The sequence below is a fragment of the Caloenas nicobarica genome, chromosome 8 (genome assembly GCF_036013445.1).
Source record: "Caloenas nicobarica isolate bCalNic1 chromosome 8, bCalNic1.hap1, whole genome shotgun sequence".
NCBI lineage: Eukaryota > Metazoa > Chordata > Aves > Columbiformes > Columbidae > Caloenas > Caloenas nicobarica.
Window position 1 is genome coordinate 29,466,772 of NC_088252.1, and position 24,275 is coordinate 29,491,046.

Below are 24,275 nucleotides of genomic sequence, written 5' to 3' on the forward strand. Positions count from 1 at the left end.
TTACCTCTACTTTCTCCTTTATGATGTTAAGAAGCAAAATGAAGCTATCTTCTAAACCAGGGGTGTCAAACCCATTTTCACTGGGGGCCACATCAGCCTCGTGGTTGCCTTCAAAGGGCTGAATGTAATTTTACAACTGTATAAATGTAACTACCCCTACTAGTCCTACCCCTGCTTTAAAATGCCCAAAGAACAAGTGCTGAAGTATTACATTTAATATCCTAGAGTCTCTGATATCTGTGCTTATAACATTGGACTTACTCCTGGAAAGCAGTGGAACTAAGCAAGGAAAAGGTTAGGAATTAATCCATAATATAGTTTTGTATCTTTTCATAGTAGAGGGTCTTGCTGCTGAGATGTATTGACCATCATTAACCAGAGCACTGAACAGGATGGATGAATGTTTAAAACAGGGTGGGCTGGAGGGGGAATGGAAATAACAGACAAACTTGCGAAGACCGGATTAATTGAGGTCGATAGCCTCTCACAAGAAACCCGCAGTGTTAAGGCTGCGATCCTGGACAGCAGGAATCACAACCCCACTGTGCTTGCAGGAACTTGTATCATACCTATAAAATTGCAAAAACTTGCTGTAGATGTAACTAAGGTCATTTGTAACTTTAGAAATTGAAAATATACTGGACCATATCTGTTGGCAGGGCTAACATTCCAGTGAGATGTGTGGGACAGCTAGGAGGAGTTCGTGACTGCCTGTCTCACAGAAAAGCACAACATCAGCTGAGGAAAAGCCAGTGCTTCCGTCTGGGAACAAAACGTGTGAGGAAAAGCCAGTGCTTCTGTCTGGGAACAAAACGTGTGAGGAAAAGCCAGTGCTTCCGTCTGGGAACAAAACACAGGTACATATTTTTCCACTTATATTTTCCAAACACTAATCTGTTCTAAAACAAACCTTCAGAAGTTGACTGGCCTTTTTGTTTAACGAAATGAACTATCTCATAAAAGAGAAAAAATATTTATGAGAAGTTATGCATAATTTTTAGTAATTTAGAACTTCGATATCTATATGTTTTTTGCTTGATTTAACATGTTTTTAGAAGGCCATTTTAATGAGACACGGGAATGGCAAGGCCATAGTTCAGCACACAAATGCAGCTGCGTACCACGCACAGGACACGGCAACATCACCGGACGTTGTAATGTTTGTCCCTTGCGCTCGGGCAGCGCAGCACAGCACCTCGGGCCGGGTCCCAGCGTGGGCCGGGTGTGCGAAACGGCTCTGCACGGCGTCCGTGAGGAAGGATGACCGAGTCACCGGGGAGCCAAGGGCGCCTGCAATTATGATCTGTGCCATCATCAGCACGGGTCTGTGAGCCGGAGGAAGGCTTTCAGTCAGCAGCCGGTACTTCGGGGTACCCCGCTGTCTGGCGGTGTTCACGCTGAGCCCCTCCGTTCGCTCCCGCGGCTCCCCGGGGCTGCGCTCCTGGCCCGGCCCGAATACCGAAGCCGCTACCAAAGGCCGGTTCCTGCCGGAGGCGCCCCGGCCCCGCAGCCCCGGCCCCGCAGCCCCGGCCCCGCAGCCCCGGCCCCGCAGCCCCGGCCCCGCGCAGGCGCTCCCGGGCACGTCCCGCCCCTTCCTGCGCGGCGGCCGGGCCGGGGCGATGCTGCTGGTGCTGTCGGAGGAGCAGAAGGCGCACCTGGGCTGCCTGCCGCGCCTGGGCGCCGCAGGTCCGCCGGGGCTGGCCCCGGGCCCGCGGCCGGGGGGGCGGATGGGGGGCGCAGCCCGGGCGGCGGGGGGTTCCCCGCGGGGCTCGGCCGGTGGGGCCGGGGCCTGCAGCGGAGTCGCCTCCTCTCGTTTCAGCCGTCGGCGAGCTGGGGCGGCTGGCGGTGGAGCTGCTGCGGCGGGGCGCGGCGCCCAGGGCCTGCGAGGCGGCCGCCAGTAAGAGCCGGGCGGGGCGGGCGAGGGGCCCGGGGGGCCCGGCAGGTGCCGCGGGCCGGCCGGGAGAGCGCCACACGGCAGGGCGGGCAGCGCCACACGGGAGGGCGGGAGAGCGCCACACGGGAGGCCGGGCAGCGCCACACGGGAAGGCGGGCAGCGCCACACGGGAGGCCGGGCAGCGCCACACGGGAGGCCGGGCAGCGCCACACGGCAGGGCGGGCAGCGCCACACGGGAGGCCCGGCAACGCCACACGGCAGGGCGGGCAGCGCGGCCGCTCCGCAAGGGCTGGACCCGGGGAGAGCGGGAAGCGCGGCGGCCCCGGCGGGGGCGCTGGGGGCCGCGCAGGCCGAGCGGGGCCGGTGCTCCGTGCCGCGGGTGCTCTCTGTGCCGCCGGTGCTCTGCTCTGTCCCGTCCCGCGGGTGCTGTGTCCCGCGGGTGCTGTGTCCCGCGGGTGCTCTGTCCCGCGGGTGCTGTGTCCCGCGGGGCTGCAGGCCGCTGCCCCCGGCGAGGTCCGCCCGCTGCTCTCCCTGTGCCACTGCAGTCACGCTTTGTGCTAACATGCGAGCGTGCAGTTTCCTCTGTGTTATGCCGTAAGAAATGGATTTGGGTTTTTCTTGAATTTTTTGTGTTGTTTTGGGTGGCAGGGTCTTGCTTGCCTTTTGATCCACTTACATTGTTACTTGAAGAGTGCGCGACCCTCTCTTTTCTATGCATGTTTTGCAAGTTAGCTTTGGATGAATTTCCAGCTTTGTGTGTTGATGCTGTGGCCACTTATTAAGGAAATAAAAGGTACTTCGTGGTTTTTTTAAAGGAAAACTTAACATTGGTGTTGACACCATTCAGCACTGCGTAGAGGGACTAACGTATCTTCTGACTGAAAGCTCCAAGCTTATGGTAAGGACACCTTTGTGTAATAAATTCAGGGATACCCTCGTGAGATGTTCTCTAAACACTTAAAGCTCTGAAAATACTGATGAATGGGGAAAAACTAGTTCAAAATTCTGATTACATGTCTCTTAAGTCTCTTGTGCTGTTCTCTTATTGAAACACTACATCTGTGTGGATGTCTGGAATTTGTATTCAGTGCCTGAAGTTAAAACTTGACAACGTTTTAATAGTGTATAGCAAGAATGTGCAATAATTCAGTCCATCTAGAGAAGCTTAATTCGGGATTGAGCTCTGTCTAAATAACAAAACTCGAGTGAAAATTTGTTTTATTGTTCAGCTGCTGTACATGATGTACACATGCTGTACTAATCCCCCGTTAAGTTTTCCTTATGTTTGTCTGATATGGGAGGTTTGAGACCTTTTTCAGCTCATGACATCAAAAGTTTGAGTGGGTGTAAGCAGATATTAAAAGAATAGTAGTTGGATAATTACTGTTTGCATAGGAAAGACTTATTACCCTTAGAGTATCTGAACATGGGGAAGTGATACAGGGACGAGTAATTCCAGATTAAACTCAAGCAGACGTTGTTCTGAAGAGCAGGTGGGGAAGGGATCGAAGTGTTGCAGAATCTTCCCTGGAGTAAGATGACTTGACTGAGAGATAAATTATGGTGTATTACGGTAGAATACAGTTGGTCATGGAATATGTTTGTGGTCTGAATGCCTTGTAAAGGGGTGGTGCTTTCTGTTCAATAAAAACTGCTTCCACGTGGTGAACCAGGTGACCTGCGGGAATCGGCTCTTGGGGCCTCTGAGTTACTGTAACGGGAACCTTGAAGTTGTACCTGGTGCTCACTGACACGTGTAGATGTTCAGATCATTTCACACCGTGCACAATTTGAGTACTGATATTAACATACTGTTGATAACCTGATGGTCGAAATACAAACTTCCTCATGACAAAGCTCAGATGCTTTTTTGTGTTGCATTTTGTTCTCTGATATGAAGGTTTAAATGTGAGGATGCAGAATGTTTTTCTTTTTTAAAAAATGATCTAAAACTGTTCCTGAAGTTCATGCAAATCAGCAGTAGTGCATCAACACGTGTAAATCACTTAAAACATGGATGATTTGTTCTCACACCTTCCTGCAAGAAAACTGCACCATACTGTATGTGTAATGTTTACTTATAGTTTTGTTTGTTTCTCAACAAATAATGATCATTAGACAGTTCTGCATTAAGGCCTAAATTGCTATTTCTAGATTTCTGAGCTAGACTTCCAAGATTCCATTCATGTTCTGGGCTTCTCAGATGAACTGAACACCTTGCTGCTCCAGCTGTACCTTGACAGCAGGAAGGAGCTCAGGAGCGTTCTCAGTGAGCTGGCGCCAAAGCTTCCCAGCTACCACAGCCTGGAGTGGAGACTGGATGTGCAGGTAACTTCGGTCACCTTTTCAGTATTCTCTATTGTACTGTACATTTTAACATATCTACAACTACTAAACAATAAGTTTATATTATTTCAAAGTCATTAAGGTAGCTGTTTTTCATGTGTTTAAAACTGACGTTATTTTGTTAGTGCACCAAAGATAGCTAGTTATGAGAGGAACAGGATGTGTAACCATGCAAAGTATTCATTGCTTTATGAAAACTGAATTCATAGCTCCATTGGCATTTGAAAAATGTTGGCATGTACTGAATATATTTGGCCTTAATTACCTCCTAATTTTCAGAAATATTATGAAAGCATTGATTAAAGTGGATTAGTATTGCCTAATGATAAAACTAAGTAATAGACTGTGTATATCTTTAATGTGGATGAAAGAGATTTTTACACAGTCCTCCAAGCAGGTCCTGCAAAGCTGTTGTGAATTGTGAATATGAAAGTTGATAACCGTCTTGTTTGTCTGTTCCCCCACTCCCGTCTCATCTGAACGCCCCCATGCAGCTCGCAAGCAGAAGTCTGAGACAACAGATCAAGCCCACTGTGACTGTTAAGCTCCATCTTAATCAGAACGAAGATCAAACGGCCCAGGTGTTGCAAACCGACCCGTCTACCCTCCTGCACCTCATTCAGCAATTGGAACAAGCGCTGGGGGAAATGAAAACAAACCACTGCAGGAGAATAGTGCGCAACATGAAATAGTATTGAATTGTGGCTGTTGTTGTACTAAGCACTTTGTGAAACAAGTAAACCAAGTGTTCACGAATACATTTTGAGGAAAAATAAACATCTGGATCAGATGAAACGCTTTCCTGTGCCAGGATCCTGAGCTGGTAACTACAGGCTGCGTGTCCTCTGGTGCTGACTTCACACACCTGCCTGACATGAGACAGGTAGTTGGTTTTGCTTTACTTGCACATGGAGAAGTTCAGCGTGCTGTGCTGAGAATTTTGTTAGGTCTAGGATAGTATAGTCCTACTTGAAGAGCTTTCCTATGTTAAGCAGAGCTGTCTCAATATTATCTGAAGCCGCACATTTATTTTTACATTCATCAAGTAGTTTTTCCCCTTGGTTTTGCTTCTGTTTTGAAATAATAATAAACTGTACTGGCGGGAATTATACTTTACAGGAATGTTTGTGTATGTGTGGGACTAGTGCCCTGTTCCCCAGAGGATTCGCTCAGCTCGGATGCTGCGTGTTACGCTGCTTTCCCACCCTTCTGAAACAACAAAGGGAGGTACAAGTGAGCCAGCACTTCCATCCTCACGCAGCTGGCTGCAGCCCCCGCGAGGCGGCCTCGTGCTTCTGCCGGCAGCAGCTAGCAGAGAAACCCGTTGCCCTGAGCATAATTCAGAGTTCTGCTCATTTCTGTGGGTAAAGGTGATCTGAGAAATCGCAAAATTAAAACCGTGGGCTAGGAGGCAGATGAAGGAGTGTTAACTTTTGCTAAATCTGATCTTCTTGTTGGGATGCGACAGTTTTTGTTCCCCTGTTTGGATAGTGAGCTTATAAAGGAAAGACTAGTTAAGTACTGCAACAGAAATGATGCTTTTCCATTTTTAAGCAAAAATGTTTTAACAAATGCGTGAGTGAGAAAGCATCTACTTCAGTAACCTACAGATCGTGGTAAAGTATGTATTCACTTGTGGATCTGGATTTTTCAGTTTTAATGTAAGGTCTAGCCAAAATTAAAGGTGACATACAAGCTGTATTTAATATAACTTGTTTCTTTTCATGAATTTGCAGTTGCTTTACAGAAACCCTTGAGTAAGTCCTGGAGAGTACGAACAATTATTCGCAACCTATTAAAAATGTAATATTGCTACTTTTAACCCATTTTATTTTTAAGAGGCTTTTTAAAATTTGTTATGGTATCTAGCCACTAAAAGTGAAGTGAAATTTGAGGCCTTTTCTCTACTATTTTTTTGGAAGCCCGGAAGAACCGGTTGTTGATTTTAATAACGGAAAAAGGTGACTTTTAACTTACCTCTTAAAAAGTTAAGTAACTTTTCGCTTTTAAAGTGACTAATCAAATTAGATTTGTAGGCAGTGCAGTGTTTTAATCTTGAAGCAATTAACAAACATAAATTAAGTTCTGAATAATGTGTGAGGAAGTGGAGTGTATTACTACGTTACCGTTAGAAACGTGTTGGGTATGGAACATCGTTACCCTCAGCGCAGAACTGTGTGGTGTCTCACTGCAAACGGAGCTGTTCTGCAGAACTGCCCCTTCTGTGGATGTCAAGGAACTTCTGGGTTTATCAAGTGAGCAACTCGCGAAGGGCTCTTGACACCTTTTTGATAGACCCTGAAATTCAGAACTTCATGCCTGTGCAGAGTTCCAAGTGCATAGAACAATGGAAAATCCAACTAGTTGAAGCATAAACTAGATTTTTTTCTGAAAAGCAGAGTCAGGCTCAGCCCTTATCTGTTTCCTTTTCAACAGATTTGTATCCAAGTTCATTTTTTTCCTGGTCTCAACAGCAGAGGGCAGAAAGTTGTTTTTTAGAATCTACAAAGGAGAAGCTTTGCTACACAATCATTTTCAGTGTTTGTCTTTGATAAGAAGGGTTTGTAGGCTCAAGACTCGGCTTGGAATGTACTTCACCTTATATTTTCCAAACTCATCATCAATTTAAAATGGAAAACAATAAAACTTAGTTTCCAACACTGTAAAACATTGCTTCTTGATTCTGCTCATTAGTTTGCTAAGCCACTTAGCAAAGAATATAACCTCATTCTTAAAGCTTGGGATGATGTGTTTGGTGGTGGAAAATGTTTATATTCCTTTAAGCGTTGAGTCAACTCAAGAAGCAATGCTTTTCTTCCTCCTGGTTTGGTGTGTGTGTTCTTGTTAGTTTAGTCCTTTTGAATGAGCTCTGTATGCTCACTGTCCATTTTGTCAAATCTATTGCATAAGTACCTGATACAAGTTTTAATCAGTTCCCCATCTCTGAAGCATATTTAGACTCTCCTACAAGCTTTATTTTCTTGTACTTTTGCTTGTCCCTGTCACTCTTTCTTGCAAACCTTTAACGTCCTAGACTAAATACTTTTTCACATTTCAACTGGCTAATTCATTAGATGTTCCTTGAATTATATGGGGAAAACTGTTTTCATTTCAACAGCTGTGGAGTTAGTTTAGATGGACACACACATAAATAAAATCAGTATCTGAATTTTGGATTAGGCCTACAATTCTGACTTAAGGGAAAACCTACTAAACTAAGATTTTGTCTTAACGTATTTTGAATTTTCTGTTAAAGATCTGTTTTAAATTTAGTGCTGTTTATGAAAGGTCGCCATGTATAGACTCAAAGGTATGAATGGCGATTTTTGTTTCAGTTCCAGTTTTTATAAAAATGCCTGTTTCCTACACTGTGACTTTGTAAAATTAACAATAGATAGTACGTAGGAAAGGAAGTCCAAAGTTAGGAATAACCTGGCAGAACTCCAGGAGTAAAGCTCTGCTGTTTCTTAGGCAGGAAGCCTCCTGCCTCTCCGCGCTGGGCTGTTTGCTCAGGGCCAGGCACTCTGCAGCACAGCCTCTTCTTTTAAATACTCCTGCTGATGTTATTTTCAAGAGGAGTGTAAATTGCAGCAGCTGATTTATTTGAAATGTGGCAGGTTTTAACATCAGCAGTAGTTCTACTGAAGATGGAGTAGGGAGCAAACTGCTTTTACATGCAGAAAAGTGCAGTTGTTACTGAGTGTGTAATAGCTAACCTGGGGTGTTTTGAGAAACTTTGTTACGTAAAAGAGGTAAGACTCTGTTATTTGTCTCGATTTTGTAATTGTTAGAGGTTATGGCACTTTTAAACACAGATTTTCTTCAGTGATCTTTGCTTCTTCTTGTGATCTGAATATTGAGGGAATTTCCTCCGAACCGTGGCTAATTTAGGGGTGTGGTGTAAAATCTCCCATCGGAAGGAGATCCCAGCATACAGTCCATGGTAGATGCAATCAAGAATTGTCAAGAAAGCAAGATGCGTGCCTTTTACAAATCCATCAACAAGTATCCTGAAAAGGATGCATGCATTTTGAATATTTCTATTTAGATTGCTTTTACCATACAAAGTTTTCTTTTTCATCCTTTTTGAATAAGTTCTATAATTACACCTTTTAATTTTCTAACACCTTGCTGCACCAGGTCCAATATTTGAGATCTTCCTCATGAAAATCATACAACCGAAATAGGGTGGAAAGCAATTCTACATCTTCCACTCTTCCCAGGTATTGACATTAGAACAAAGCACAGTTTTTCTGTCAGGCCGTGTCTGCACCCCGTGGTCTGGGGGAACGCTGGAGCCGTCGGCCTCTGCCCAGCAACCCCGGGGTCTCCCGCCCCGCACAGACCCCACTGGGGCTGCCCCCGGGCAGCGGAGACGAGGGAAAGTGCTTGTGGTTCTGCTTCCCCCCGCTCCTGCTGCCACCGCGGGCTCGGCGCCAGCGCCACATCCTGCACGGCTGGTGTTGAACAGGTCGTCTTCAACACTTCTGGAACAGTTCGCCACAAAGGTTTACAGTTAGTGTCAAGGATGACTTTCCAGGCAAAAAGAAAACACAATGAAAACCTACTGATCACAAATGTTACTGCTACTTGCTGGGGAAACAGAGGATCCCGCAATCTAAAAACACATGGAACAAGTCATGGAGCCCTTCTGCAGAAAGGGGAAAGGTGAAATACACAGCGCTGAGCAACCAGTACAACCAACACCACGTGTTCAAGGTAAGAAATACACGACACTGCCTTTTTATTTATTTGTGTGTATATACACACTTCTTAGGTGACAACTGGTTTGTGTTGGCTAATGGCAGTAGCAGGATGTTGGAGTAATTGGGATCTGCTTCAAATTGCCCGGCTGAGTTTGAGCAGATCATACACCCTCTGTATTGGACACAAGAAACTCAAACTGTAGGACTCTCCCAAAATATCAAATCTGATTGTAATTAAACTGTTAGCTTTGTTTCCTGGCAAAATCTACATCAGAAAGCCCTCTCTGTGTACACGCGGTTTTTATTAACAAAAGAGAAATCTGTATCATACTTCATCCTTCTGTAGGTTATGTTAGTTACACTAGAAAAAGTACTTTTCATGCAGGTGCAATTCTCAGCGCTGTTCTACGCTACCCTGCTGCTGTTTGCTGAGCTGTTGCAGAATATTTCTTCTCTGTAGCGACTCTTGTACTTCAGCCTCATTCGCGGGGTCGTTGCTCTGGCACTGTCACGGTGCTTGTGCAGGGAGCCAGGCTGATGTCACCATACCAGAGCAACGCTTGCCAGTAAGATCAGACTCTGTTAAGCAATTTCTTCTTTTCTTTTTGTATTTCTAGACTTTTATTTTGAAGCACCAGAGCAGTTTATTTTACATGACTATTTTAGGACTTATCCCACAGACTTGGCCAAAAACAACCTTCCAAATCTGTGTCAAGTAACTGCAAATCTTACAGACTGGCTGCTTGAAACATTACCACCATTTGCACAGATGTGAATGTTTCCTGGTCCATGTATGTGCAGAGTCAGCTCTATTAGCAAACCTGGTTTCCATCCGCAGTTGGAGCTACCTGAGGAGCCCGGTGACGGTGTGTCCCGTGGTGCTGCGGAGGGGACGCGGCCGAACCCGCCGTTGCAGCACGGTGACGGCAGACGGGACACGGAGCTTCTCCAGCACTGCTGACGCGGGTGAGCAGTGCTGGGTGTCCCGCTGTCCGGCTGTGCTGCAGGAGCCTCTGACACACAGACACTGGGTGTCCGGCTGTGCTGCAGGAGCCTCTGACACACAGACACTGGGTGTCCCGCTGTCCGGCTGTGCTGCAGGAGCCTCTGACACACAGACACTGGGTGTCCGGCTGTGCTGCAGGAGCCTCTGACACACAGACACTGGGTGTCCGGCTGTCCGGCTGTGCTGCAGGAGCCTCTGACACACAGATACTGGGTGTCCCACTGTCCGGCTGTGCTGCAGGAGCCTCTGACACACAGACACTGGGTGTCCGGCTGTCCGGCTGTGCTGCAGGAGCCTCTGACACACAGATACTGGGTGTCCCACTGTCCGGCTGTGCTGCAGGAGCCTCTGACACACAGACACTGGGTGTCCGGCTGTCCGGCTGTGCTGCAGGAGCCTCTGACACACAGACACTGGGTGTCCGGCTGTGCTGCAGGAGCCTCTGACACACAGACACTGGGTGTCCCGCTGTGCAGGAGCCTCTGACACACAGACACTGGGTGTCCCGCTGTCCGGCTGTGCTGCAGGAACCTCTGACACACAGACACTGGGGTGAGTTTTTGGTCAGCGCAGCCGCTGCGGGAATGGATGTCTGAGCAGTCATCTGCTAGCCATGTTCACAGGGCTTTCTTGCCAGCAAAATTACATCAACTTATAAAACAACATGAACTAAGCTGAGAGGAGGAGGTTTTTTCAGACTGTGTGTACATCAGAGGTTTTGCTGGCTGGAGATGTTGGCTGGGGAGCTGTGCTGACGTAGCTATTCTGGTGAAATTCTGTAATATACACCGGGGCTTTGTATTAAATAAACCACACCACGACTGGCTCCATAGGATGTGCTTTGTGTGCATTCTGAGGTGCCAACAAACATCCAGAAAACTGTTAGCTACCTGAGAAACAAAGAGCTGTGAAATGCACTCAGATAAAAACCAGAATCTTAAGCGTTGGCCCCTTTGTTAAAAAACACATCTACTGAATTACACCTTTCCAGAAGTCCCTTGAAAATTAGGTTAGTACAGAGCTATTAGCAAGAGCATAATACACGAAAAAGTCCACCAAACAATACCCAATTGCCACAAGTGCAAGTAAAAATTATTTGCATGACAAACTATTACTTTTTTTTTAAAGTGTAAATGTGTGTGTGTGATGCACCTTTGTATAGTGAAACTTCATGTAACATGTTTACTGCTCCACTGCATTCTTTGTTCTCCATTGTTTAATTTGAAGGAATACAAGCGTTCTTTTTATATATGGCTCTTCTTCACTGAAGGGTGTGAAAGCAATTAGTTGTAGTTAATGACCATTCTCTTTGCACAGTGCACACTCCTGGTCCGCACTGTGTTGTGGTTACTCAGTTACCCAGACAGCAGATGTTTCCAGGGTATCCTGAGTGTTTTATTTTGTACTAGACATCACACACACATCCTTCAGTTGAACAGAAAAAGTCTGTACTACTCAAAAACATTTGAAGAGAACACAAAATTGAGATAAAATAATGTTATTAGTTTTTGTAATGTATGATCTTGTAATTAGAAGAAAGAAGCAACGATAAGGAGGCTTTCTACGTCACATTTCTGGTTTATCACATAATCCAAGCCCACTGTGATGAAGAGTCATTGTCTTCCACAGGCTTGAACATACTGAATCATTTTCTCTAAAAGCTGGTGGTCACATCCTATTTTTGTGTCCAAAGAAGGAAGTTACTATTTTCTACGCACAGAATAACAACAACAATACCATGAGAGTTTATTCTTCGAGTTTTAATCACTTTCCGATTAGTGTCCCGGGCAGGAGCGCGGGCAGGGGTGTGTGTGTGCTCACCCAGGCTGCGGGACACAAAAAGCCCTTGGACGGGCCGTGTGAACGTCGCTCGTGTTCACACCACTGTCTGTGCGATACCGCATCTGCACACACATTGATCTAAAATCCAAAGGTTTTAAACAAGGAAACTGCAGAAAGAACCAACATGTAATATCTGCAGAGCCCTGGAGCAGGTGCTGCCATGAGCACGGCGGTCTGAGCCAGGGACAATGCCAGGGGACCCAAGGAAACGGTGGAAGAATGGCACAAAAGATAGCACGGAAAACTCCCAGGGAAGGGAAGCACAAACAAGTCTCAGGAGTACTGGGTTTCCTGACCAGAAATACAGAAGATGTGGGGGGGGGAAAAAAAAAAAAGAACACAAAACCAACAACCCAACAAAAAGCAAGGAAGAGATCTGCCCAGCCAATGGAAACATGAAATGTTAGGAAAAATAAACGACACGGAATATTTGCTGAAGCAAGGAAATCATGAAATGCACAAACAAGATCTGTTCCACAGAGCTACCTCACCCTAATCTGGGGGCATGGGCGCGTTTAAACTGTGATCTCAGAATCCACGTTACCAATATTAAATGTAACACTGATCGAGGGACAAAGATTGTTCAAGAGCCAGGTCCAAGTTCTCAGCTGAAGAAGCGAAATGAAGTTCAGAATAGTTCATCCTTCTTCTTAAGAAATGAGTAAGAAATAAGTTTAGGAAAAAATTACTTACCTAAGAGTTTTCTAATGTAGATTCCCATTACTGAGGAGGATGTATTCTTGTCAATCAGCATAGCCTGGAGTCTGTCCAAAATGCAGGAACGTAATTAAGAAATGCATTTCTAAAATCATTTCGTGTGTTTGTATAGCCAATGTGTCATGTCTGTATGTGTGAAGTCACAAAACCACTGTGTTTTCTATCGTAAAAACCAGCACTGCAGTTGGAAAGCGAACAATATCATTCTTTATAGATGCAGCTACTGAATTTAAGCAAATTCTGGGTCACATCACCATTCAAAAGTTGTTTCAAGTGCACCAAAAATGAAAATATAAAAGACAATATTTTTTTAAAAAAGTATGTATTTACTTTCTAGAAAGCCTCGGGAACGCATTTTTATGACAGCTGTGCCTTCTAGCACAGACTGAACAGAGGACAAGTGGTTGTGAACAGGCAGTCAGGACAGGCCCACATTGCAGCTCAGCTCTATTTGCGATACCACCTATGGACAGTGAGTTGGAAAGATGTATGATACAACTGCACTGAATTCGTACCTGTCAGCCAAGGGATAAACCTCACCCGAACCACGCGAGTATTGTCGTCCATGTCACCACGAACGCGTCTCTCCTTTTTTCCCCATTATGTGGCCCCTATTGCCACAGCATCACTAAATCACGCTGTGAAGCTTGTACGCGAACAAATTCAAGATTCATTTTGCTTCCAGAAATGAGGATCACCGATGAACTTCCCGCATGATGGTTTTAAAGCGAAGCTAATTAGGCTGACAGGAATTCCGTTGCACCAGGAGGAACGACGCTCCCGCTTGCCCGAGCGCAGCGCCAGCGCCTGCGGCTGCACGGACGGGACGGGGCGGCTGCTCCGACACCCCCCGGCTGCCCCGGGGCCTCCGCAGCGCAGCGCTCCGGGCCGGCGGCGAGCAGGGCCGCGGCCAGTGCGCTCCCCGGAACGGCCCGGTCGGCGCCCCTGGGCGGCCTCCCCGGGCCCCGGGAACTTCGTGCGGGACGGGGCGAGCGGTGGGGCGGGAGGGACGCGAGGAAAGACCGGCCGGCCCGGCGGGACACCCGGCCGGCTCGGAGGGACACCCGGAGGGAGACCCGGAGGGACACCCGGCCGGCCCGGAGGGACACCCGGAGGGACACCCGGAGGGACACCCGGCGGGACACCCGGCGGGACACCCGGCCGGCTCGGAGGGACACCCGGAGGGACACCCGGCGGGACACCCGGCGGGACACCCGGCGGGCCCGGAGGGACACCCGGAGGGACACCCGGAGGGACACCCGGCCGGCCCGGAGGGACACCCGGAGGGACACCCGGCGGGCCGGGCCCAGCCCAGCCCGTGGCCCCTCTGCCGCGCGGAGCAGCCGCCCCGTCCCACGGCGGCTCCGAGTGCCCAGTTTCCGCGGCAGTTGCATAACTGCGGGCGGGGCGGGGGCCGGGCCCGGGCGGCCGGGGGCGGGCGGGAGGGGCCGGCGCGGGCCCGGCCCCGCCGCTGCCCGGCCCGGGGGAGGGCGCCGGGCTGCCCGGGGCTGACGCGCCCGCCCCTCGCCGGCCGCCCGGGACTCCGACACGGCTGGCGGGCGCAGAGGCGCTCCCGCTCCCGGACAGCCGCCCGCCCGGCTCGAAGGGCACGTCCTCGGCGGCGGCCTGTCGCGGGGCCGGCCCGGGTCGCTGCCTGTCCCCGGGACGTCCGCGCCCGCCGTCGGGGCCGACGGGTGGAAGATGAATCCCGCGCCGCCGCCGCCGGGGCAGCAGGTGATCCACGTCACGCAGGACCTGGACACGGAGCTGGAGGCGCTTTTCAACGCGGTCATGAACCCCAAGCCCAGCTCCTGGAGGAAGAAGATCCTGCCCGAGTCCTTCTTCCAGGAGCCCGACTCGGGCGCGCACTCGCGGCAGTCCAGCACGGACTCGGGCGCGCCGCCGCCGCGGCCCGCGCAGCACGCCCGCTCGCACTCCTCGCCCGCCTCGCTGCCGGGCGCGGGCGCGGCGCCGCAGCACGCGCACCTCCGGCAGCGCTCCTACGACGTGACGGACGAGCTGCCGCTGCCGCCCGGCTGGGAGATGGCGCTCACGCACACGGGACAGCGCTACTTCCTCAAGTGAGTGCGGCCGCGGCGCGGGCGGTTCTGCAGCCCCGGGCCCGGCGCGGGGGCTCGGCCGGAGGGCGGTTGCCGTGGCCCGGTCCGCACCCGGGGAGCGTGGTCGGCCAAGTTGCACGACGGGCTCCGGGGCTCGCGTGGGGCGCCGGGCCGACCGGGCGGGAGCTGCGGCGGGGGGGCAGCGCCCCGGGCTGAGGGCGGCGGGGGGGCAGCGCCCCGGGCTGAGGGCGGCGGGGGGGCAGCGCCCCGGGCTGAGGGCGGCGGGGGGGCAGCGTCCCGGGCTGAGGGCGGCGGGGGGACAGCGCTCCGGGCTGAGGGCGGCGGGGGGGCAGCGCTCCGGGCTGAGGGCGGCGGGGGCTCCGGGGGGCAGCGCCCCGGGCTGAGGGCGGCGGGGGGGCAGCGCCCCGGGCTGAGGGCGGCGGGGGGCAGCGCCCCGGGCTGAGGGCGGCGGGGGCTCCGGGGGGCAGCGTCCCGGGCTGAGGGCGGCGGGGCTCCGGGGGGCAGCGCCCCGGGCTGAGGGCGGCGGGGCTCCGGGGGGCAGCGCTCCGGGCTGAGGGCGGCGGGGGGCAGCGCCCCGGGCTGAGGGCGGCGGGGCTCCGGGGGGCAGCGCCCTCTCCGGGGCTTTGCGGGTGCGAGGCGGGTGCGGAAGCCCCGAGGCCACTCGCCGCTCGCTCCCGCTGCGGTGGGAGGCGGGACGCGCTGGAGGCAAAGCCGCCGGGCGGCTGCCGGAGCCCAGAACCCGCCTGGAAACCGACTTTGCGGATTTCTGTCCTGCTTGGCCACGCGTCCAAGATTCAGAAACTAATTTTAAAAAATAAGTTGAATAGCAGTTGTTCCAGGGAGTTTTCCAGCATGGGGCACAGGACCCTGCGTGTGTGTGACCTGCTGAGGTGACACAGGCTCCGGTGGGAACCACCGCGCCGTGGGCGGCTTCAGAGCCGGAACGCGGCGCTGGACAAGTGGTGTGCGCTGTATTTATAGCATCCGTATCTTCAGGGACACGGGAGGAGCCTGCCTTATTTTAGTGACAGATTTTGAGACATGTGGTAACACAGCTGCTTATCCCTTCTGGCCACTAATTTTGGCCAGAGTGTTTTATTGATGACATTTGGAATTTGATTCAAAGCAGTTTAATAGGCCTGAAAATAGGTAATAATTGTAACACGTGGTAAGCAAACAGTGCCTTATTTTGGTAGATTCTGTTATGTCTGCTCCAGGGTAACTGCAGATTAAGCGGCACTGTACTAACCCGGTGAACACGCAGTGACAAAATGTTTGCTAATGAAATAAAACATCGACGAAGCATCTGCCTGGGGATATGGAGGAGCTGGACTGCCAGGGCTGCAGGAGATCAAGTGTTTGCTACAGCCCTCCCAGTCCCGACTGTGCGATCTTGAGTTCGCATCAACTGTGTGTGTGCTCAACCATCATAAATGGCATGTAGACGGCACATGGTAGGACTCCGGGGAAAGGCAGTGTCCACTGTTTAGAAAAATGAATAAATACATAATTTACATGATTCTATCATCATTTTTTTGCCTTGTGGCTTTGGAATCTCCAGAGGATTACTCAAGAGCCCAGTCGTTGAATTACTCTGCACAGAGTTTAGATTTTTGCCTCTCGTTACATTCTGAGTTACCAGCAAAGCACAAAAATACTTCTAATTTCTTTCTGCCATTCTGTATGTTACTGTATATGATTTATAATACTGGGTCCACATCTAGGAGGTTTTTATTGATCTAGTTTATCACCTGAATGAGAAGATCTCGTTGCTCCGCACTTTGCGTGTATTGTTCTCAGTAGAGCAGGACAGAGAAGAGGCAGCCGGCTGATGGGAGCGCCGTGACAGATCATTCGTAAATAAATATTTTATATACATTCTTGCTAGGGCTTGGCCAGCAGGTGTTTTCAGATACCTCTGGCTAAAAATTACGTAACATAATCTTTGTGTGCTGCCTGGCTTTTGACTAATCTCAACAGGACCTCACGCGGTTTCACCTTCCTGTCACGTTTCTGACACACAGACACAGTTTTCCAAGCTGATGCGTTTTTGGGTGAAGTGACAGGAATCCAAGTCCTGTACTAAAAAACCGCTATGGATAAAAACCCGAAGTGCCTTTCATTTTTTTTCCAAATCCTGTCAACAATAATATTCTGATTAACAATATCCTTTTATATATATAGAATAAAATTTTCATTTTGTATGTAATTTATTACCTGTTAGTTTTTGTTTTGGCTCCCCAGTTTTATATATCCAACAGAACTTTTCTGACTTCTATAAAAATAATTGAAATAATACATTTGTATGTATAATGTATTTATTTATACCTCAGCTCTTTGGGGAGTAATACTTACCTATAAAATAATCGCATATGAATTATAATATTTCGAAAGTGGTATAGTGGTTTTCAGATGAAAATAGAATTTCCTGCAGAAATTGAAGATTGTTTATGGATTTAAAACTACGTGCAATAACATGTAGGGCTCAATCAGATGATGTGCTTGAAAATCCCTTTTGGTCAAACCAGGCAGACAAGATTACATTTTCCCATTTTTAAGGCCTGTCTGTCAAAAATAAAATGCCATTTATTTCCAGCTCAATGATAAAGATTTGTTTATAGTCATTAGCAAAAGAAAATTGAGAAGGAGATTAAGAGCAAATAGCCCAAACCGGTCCTGTTGAAGCCTTCCTGATCTGTCGAAGTTTCAAACGGGATTTGTTGTGTTTAAGGATGTTTTGCAGGGTTCTCAGCCCAGGGCGGCGCCGGGTTTCCCTGCGCGCGGGCTGGCCCGTGTCCCGGCAGCAGCTCTGCCCGGAGCAGCCGCGCTCCCGCCGCTCGCTTCCTGCAGAAACGTTCTGGCCTGACCGGAGAAGCACAAGTAGCCCGGGGACCACTCCACCCTGTAATTAAATACCGGGCGCACAGGTGGGGGATGGAAGGCAGACCAACGAACACACTTACGGCAGCGTTATCTAAAGCATTCTTCTGTGTGTGCATGTGTGGAGAAAAATGTAAGTGTGATTTATTTGTGATAAAAAGTGTTTCTGGGAAGACAGGCAAGCTACCTTGCGTGGCTCTCGTGCTGGTAAGTGGGAATATCAGCTGCATATCGATCCACATGCAGAGCTGTGTACACATATTCTGTAAAAAGAATTTTTCAAGTATTGCTTTCCACCGATTTGTTTTCAGGTGGTACAGCCTCATATTTCAAGTGAAGACTGAGGTTTTGATGTTTTCTCAGTGTGTGCACAGTACTTCTCGGTCAGGCTCTGATTTCATTCCAGAAGGCAAACGGAACAGGAAGGGACCGGCTTGGGCACTGAGCAGATTGGTGAAATTGCCGCCACTGTTACCTCTACCACGGTGTGGGTTTTAAAACGTTAAGGTGAACATTTCCCATACCAGGACGTATTTGCCAGTAAATCCTGCTCAAGGGGAAAGAAGACTACTTACTTTCAATATTTTATTTGCCTGACATGTTCAGATTTCTTCCTACTGGTTTCTGTTGGTGAAGAAACTTGATTTAACACATGATCAGTTTTATATTACTGAGCATGTTCAGCAGGACAAGAGGGGAAGAAAAGTAATGTAAATGCTCTGAAATTTTTATTTTCTGAAAATGTCAAAACAGTTAAAGTGCTCAAATAATTTCCAAATACAGCCTTTCCCTGAAAGCCGTTCGTGTTAATTCCTTAGAGACTGTTGTTATTTTATATTGATGATGTGCTTGGTGCTGTACAGGATTCGCAATACAGATACTTCCCCACCTCAGGAATGTAGTTACACACCTAGAGATGGGGGGGAGGTGGACAATGCGTACCACGGTCACTGTTAAGTTGCACTACCCATGTGGAAATCACGGGCCCGTTTGTATGCCAGTTTCGCGGCGTGTTCGTGCGGTGTGAGCGCAGGGGCCGGAGCTGACGAGCCCTGTCCTTGTGAACAGGCGCGGGTCCCGGGTCCTTGCGAGCAATGGCGCGTCCTGCTTGGCTTTGGTGCCTGCGTTAGACACACTTACAAAAGCACACGGCTTTCGGAGCACTTACTCCACACCTTACGGGATTTGGTTTTTTCCCTGTCTCCAGTGGTTATTCATGGGGGACTTAGTGCCTGAACTGCCCCTCCTGCCGGCATCTCGTTATTAAAAATAAATCACCACGTGCAAGGCAGTGTCGAGGTGTCTTAGTACTAATGACTTTTATCTGGACTGAATGCATGTGTCTACTATTTTAGAGTTCCTAACAGACAGGAAAGCTGTGGTACAATACCAAAGTTTAACAGATGGAGTTTGGACTACAGCTCACCTTTGTAACTCATTTTAGAGAAGTTTAGGAAGTTCAGAGATGGGAATGAACACATCAAAACTAAATTTGCAAGCTGTGATTGACAGCATCAGAGATCTGCCCGATTGCTCCTTCAACTGGAGTCTGTAGCTCGGATGCTGTTTAGATGATGATGTTGTAAATCCAGAGCTCTTCCCTAATGTAGTGTATGGAGTAATTTCAGCCTCTAGATTCTGAGACTGTCCCAGATCTCGTTTTGGCAAAGCTCGGGTGATGGGACTTTGTCTGAGGGACCTCCAGTGCCATCAAACAGGGGAGAGGGTCAGCACAGGACCTCTTAGACACAGGCAGTTGGGTCATTTAATTCCTACAAATGAAAATGTGAAATACATGAAAAACAGAAATATGAAACATAATTTTAGTATTAGAAAGAAATTGTTATGTTATCTTGATTTAATGACCTCTGCTACGATGTACAAAATAAGAAAAACAATGGAATTTCAAAGTCGTCTCTCTGAATAGAGAGTTTGTTTAGTTTGCTGGTTGGTTTGTTGCAAGTATCAGTCCTCGATGGGATTTTTTCCCAATTGAAGACTGAATAAGAATTTCAGAAATTGACCTTATATGTTGTTCAAGAATACCTGTTTTATTTCAGTACAAAATACTTTCTAAATCCCTGGTAAAGGAGAGTTACATAAATTTGAATATGCTTCCAAAATTAGATGTTTAAATTTTAAAGTACAGTAGAGACAAAAGAATTGGTAATCACAAAAGTACTTAATAAGTTTTATTGAAAACCTGTTGATATTGGAAGTTATTGTTGGGATATTCTAATAAAAGCCATAGACACTAATCCGTGTTCTCACTGTTACAAACTTCGTAGGCCATTCTGCTTCATTAGAATTGCAGCCTGTGACTCCAGCCTAAACCTGCATTTCAGTCATCACAGCCATAAAAGGTTTTCAGTTTAATATGTACGTACAGAATGCAACCATATTTCAGATACATCTGGATGAGCTTAATCTAATTACTGTACTTGACAAATAGATTAAATAATAAACACTGACAAACTATAACAGTAATTATTTCTTAATAATCTGCATACAAAGTTAAAATATTTTTCCTTTTTAATAACGTGCATGCAGAGAATTGCATCAGTTTAATGAATTTTTTCTTAATCCTTTAGTCTTAGTATTAAACCCAAAGTCCAGGAGTATTTGTGCATTAATGGATGACAACTGTCATGCATCCATCTCATAATAAGAGGTGAAAATACAATGGTTTTATGCATTAATCATTAGAAAAGAGTGTCAATTAGCATATTTTTAGAAAGATGTGTATAGAATAGATACAGGCTACCACAAAAACATTTTTCTGGAACCATCTGAAAGGGTATTGGCTTTACCACTGGTTTGGGTGGCTCAAAGGAAGAAAATGGAGCAGTAGGTTTATTTGTATAATTTCAGTGAGCTGCCAGGGTCAGTGTCTAAAGCCGGCCAGGCTGGGGGTTTGCTGTGGTGTGGGCAGAGCTGCCAGTGTCCTCGTGGTGACCGTGTCCTACATGGAGCAGGCTGACGATGCCGCTGTGCAGTGTGTCCCTCAGCTCTGCGGCTCGTGGTGACCGCGTCCTACATGGAGCAGGCTGACGATGCCGCTGTGCAGTGTGTCCCTCAGCTCTGCGGCTCGTGGTGACCGTGTCCTACATGGAGCAGGCTGACGATGCAGCTGTGCAGTGTGTCCCTCAGCTCTGCGGCTCGTGGTGACCGTGTCCTACATGGAGCAGGCTGATGATGCCGCTGTGCAGTGTGTCCCTCAGCTCTGCGGCTCGTGGTGACCGTGTCCCGCGTGGAGCAGGCTGACGATGCCGCTGTGCAGTGTGTCCCTCAGCTCTGCGGCTCGTGGTGACCGTGTCCTACATGGAGCAGGCTGATGATGCCGCTGTGCAGTGTGTCCCTCAGCTCTGCGGCTCGTGGTGACCGTGTCCTACATGGAGCAGGCTGATGATGCAGCTGTGCAGTGTGTCCCTCAGCTCTGCGGCTCGTGGTGACCATGTCCTACATGGAGCAGGCTGATGATGCCGCTGTGCAGTGTGTCCCTCAGCTCTGCTGTTATCTCTCATCGCGCTGGAGGAGCCGGGCTCGGGCTGGGATTGTTCCCTGTCTGGATGCTTGGGATGAAGTTGAAAATTGGTTTTACCCAGAATTCCGTCTCTTTGATTAAGCAGGTTATTACAGGACAAGAGCTTCTTTGTAGCAGCGCATTTAGTGCTCTGGGGCCTGGCGTGACTAGCAGATACAAATTGTATGGAAGCAATTAAATACAAAGGAAATGTCATGTGGACTGAATTTCAACATACAGACTTGTGGCATTTTCCCTTTTCATTCCAGAGAGAGAGAGACGTGGGTGTGATGTTGGGTGGAAGTGTTTGTTGTTTTTTATTTGGGGATTTTTTTACATTGATTAAATCAAAGTCCAGACCTAGCTTAAGTTCTAATGCTGTGACTGTTGTATGAACTCTTGGAGAATGTTGAACTTGGGAACGCTGCACCGTACCAGAGTACGGTGGCTGTTGTGTACGGTGGCTCCACCTGTGGCTGTTGTGAAGGCAGATGGGACTGAAGCTACAGCAAGACACAGATACAGGCTTGTGTAGAGAACTGAGCAGAATGTCTGGGTTTAACACGGAAAGAATTGCTTGGAGTGTCACCACAAATCACAGCAACATGAAGACAGGCAACAGTACCGTGAGCACAATGGCACACGTGTGCAGCACCGTGAGCACAATGGCACACGTGTGCAGCACTGTGAGCACAATGGCACACGCGTGTGCAGCACTGTGAGCACAATGGCACACAAGTGTGCAGCACTGTGAGCACAATGGCACACGTGTGCAGTACTGTGAGCACAATGACACACATGTGTGCAGTACTGTGAGCACAATGGCACACGTGTGCAGCACTGTGAGCACAATGGCGCACACGTGTGCAGCACCGTGAGCACAATGGCACACACGTGTGCAGCACTGTGAGCACAATGGCACACGTGTGCAGCACCGTGAGCACAATGGCACACACGTGTGCAGTACTGTGAGCACAATGGCACACGTGTGCAGCACTGTGAGCACAATGGCACATGTGTGCAGTACTGTGAGCACAATGGCACACACGTGTGCAGCACTGTGAGCACAATGGCACACGTGTGCAGCACTGTGAGCACAATGGCACATGTGTGCAGTACTGTGAGCACAATGGCACACGTGTGCAGCACCGTGAGCGCAATGGCACACGTGTGCAGTACTGTGAGCACAATGGCACAGACGTGTGCAGTACTGTGAGCACAATGGCACACGTGTGCAGTACTGTGTGAGCACAATGGCACATGTGTGCAGTACTGTGAGCACAATGGCACACGTGTGCAGTACTGTGTGAGCACAATGGCACATGTGTGCAGTACTGTGAGCACAATGGCACACACGTGTGCAGCACTGTGAGCGCAATGGCACACGTGTGCAGCACTGTGAGCACAATGGCGCACACGTGTGCAGCACTGTGAGCACAATGGCGCACACGTGTGCAGCACTGTGAGTACAATGGCACACACGTGTGCAGTACTGTGAGCACAATGGCGCACACATGTGCAGCACTGTGAGTACAATGGCACACACGTGTGCAGTACTGTGAGCACAATGGCGCACACGTGTGCAGCACTGTGAGTACAATGGCACAGACGTGTGCAGTACTGTGAGCACAATGGCGCACACGTGTGCAGCACTGTGAGCACAATGGCACACACGTGTGCAGCACTGTGAGCACAATGGCACACGTGTGCAGCACTGTGAGCACAATGGCACATGTGTGCAGTACTGTGAGCACAATGGCACACGTGTGCAGCACCGTGAGCGCAATGGCACACGTGTGCAGTACTGTGAGCACAATGGCACACGTGTGCAGTACTGTGAGCACAATGGCACACGTGTGCAGTACTGTGTGAGCACAATGGCACATGTGTGCAGTACTGTGAGCACAATGGCACACGTGTGCAGTACTGTGTGAGCACAATGGCACATGTGTGCAGTACTGTGAGCACAATGGCACACACGTGTGCAGCACTGTGAGCGCAATGGCACACGTGTGCAGCACTGTGAGCACAATGGCGCACACGTGTGCAGCACTGTGAGCACAATGGCGCACACGTGTGCAGCACTGTGAGTACAATGGCACACACGTGTGCAGTACTGTGAGCACAATGGCGCACACGTGTGCAGCACTGTGAGTACAATGGCACACACGTGTGCAGTACTGTGAGCACAATGGCGCACACGTGTGCAGCACTGTGAGTACAATGGCACAGACGTGTGCAGTACTGTGAGCACAATGACACACGTGTGCAGCACTGTGAGCACAATGGCGCACACGTGTGCAGCACTGTGAGCACAATGGCACACGTGTGCAGCACTGTGAGCACAATGGCACACACGTGTGCAGCACTGTGAGCACAATGGCACACGTGTGCAGCACTGTGAGCACAATGGCGCACACGTGTGCAGCACTGTGAGCACAGCGTGTTTTCTTAGGCTTCGCCTTCAGTGTGCAGCCCCTGGTGCAGCAGCTGCGCAGCAGGGGCTGTGGGAGCTGCGCTGGCTGCAGGGAACGGTGCGGATCCCGCCGTGCTGCTGCGTGTGGCTCTGCCGGCGCCGTGCGGCCAGGAGCGATACCTTCCCACTTGCTATAGTTCACGTGAAACAGCGTGGTAAAGACTGAGGCACTAGCACCAAACTCATATGTGTCTGTGGTGATACCGATAATGTAGGCCCTATGCATGAATAACTGATCAGCGTCTGTTCTTATCCATGAAAAATTTCTGTGCATTGAAGTAGACAGTGTACTGGGATAAACTCTAAATTCTTTCTCTGTGGAAGCTGGGTTGGTTTGTGGTTTTGGGTTGGGTTTTTGGGCTGGTTTGGGTTGGCTTTTTGTGTGTGTGTGTTTGGGTTTTGTTTGTTTGTTTTTTGCCCATGTAAACTTAGATCCTTTTGCAGCGTTCCCATCCTAAGCAGACACAAACTCGTGTTTCCAGAGGGCGGCTCAGGCTTCAGCCCCAGCACATCCTGGTGCAGGCACTGGCGATCGCGCGTGGCTGTGCCGGCAGCCGCTCCGGCCCGGCGGGGCCCCAGGCTGCTCTTTGATACCCTTCCCTTTAATACCCTTCTCCTGCGGGCTTGTGAACAAAACCTGGCTACAGCAGCACCCCAAACGCGTTTGGAGGCAGAGCAGAATTTCTCACAGGAGCAGACGTCAGACACCCGAAAGGAAGGCAGCTGCCCAGCTGGAGTTTGGTAGATTTACAGACCATATTTTCAGAGGTCTCTTTACCTGATAAATCCCTTTTTTAAAAAGGA

General features: G+C 49.3%; 2 protein-coding genes and 1 long non-coding RNA gene across 4 annotated transcripts in view; 2 read left to right on the top strand and 1 right to left on the bottom strand.

Annotated features, from left to right (window-relative positions):
- Positions 1 to 1,601: 1,601 nt before the first annotated feature.
- COMMD2 (COMM domain containing 2) lies at positions 1,602 to 7,100 on the top strand. Its single transcript, XM_065639721.1, has 5 exons — positions 1,602 to 1,686; positions 1,820 to 1,897; positions 2,710 to 2,792; positions 4,049 to 4,222; positions 4,735 to 7,100. The coding sequence occupies exons 1-5, from the start codon at positions 1,620 to 1,622 to the stop codon at positions 4,930 to 4,932; spliced, it is 600 nt and encodes a 199-aa protein (XP_065495793.1). The 5' UTR covers positions 1,602 to 1,619; the 3' UTR covers positions 4,933 to 7,100.
- A 5,098-nt stretch (positions 7,101 to 12,198) lies between these two features.
- On the bottom strand, positions 12,199 to 13,473 carry LOC135991668 (uncharacterized). The gene is made up of 3 exons (XR_010606536.1): positions 13,027 to 13,473; positions 12,488 to 12,558; positions 12,199 to 12,402 (listed from the first exon to the last, which is right to left on the bottom strand). It is a non-coding gene; the product is annotated as an uncharacterized LOC135991668 (long non-coding RNA).
- Positions 13,474 to 14,019: 546 nt separating this feature from the next.
- Positions 14,020 to 24,275, top strand: part of WWTR1 (WW domain containing transcription regulator 1) — a 60,906-nt gene continuing 50,650 nt past the window's right edge. For both annotated transcript variants that reach the window (XM_065639746.1, XM_065639747.1), the window contains exon 1: positions 14,020 to 14,592. In XM_065639746.1, coding sequence (XP_065495818.1) covers positions 14,213 to 14,592 — 380 coding nt within the window. In that variant the 5' untranslated portion in view covers positions 14,020 to 14,212. The remainder of the gene's footprint in view (positions 14,593 to 24,275) is intronic.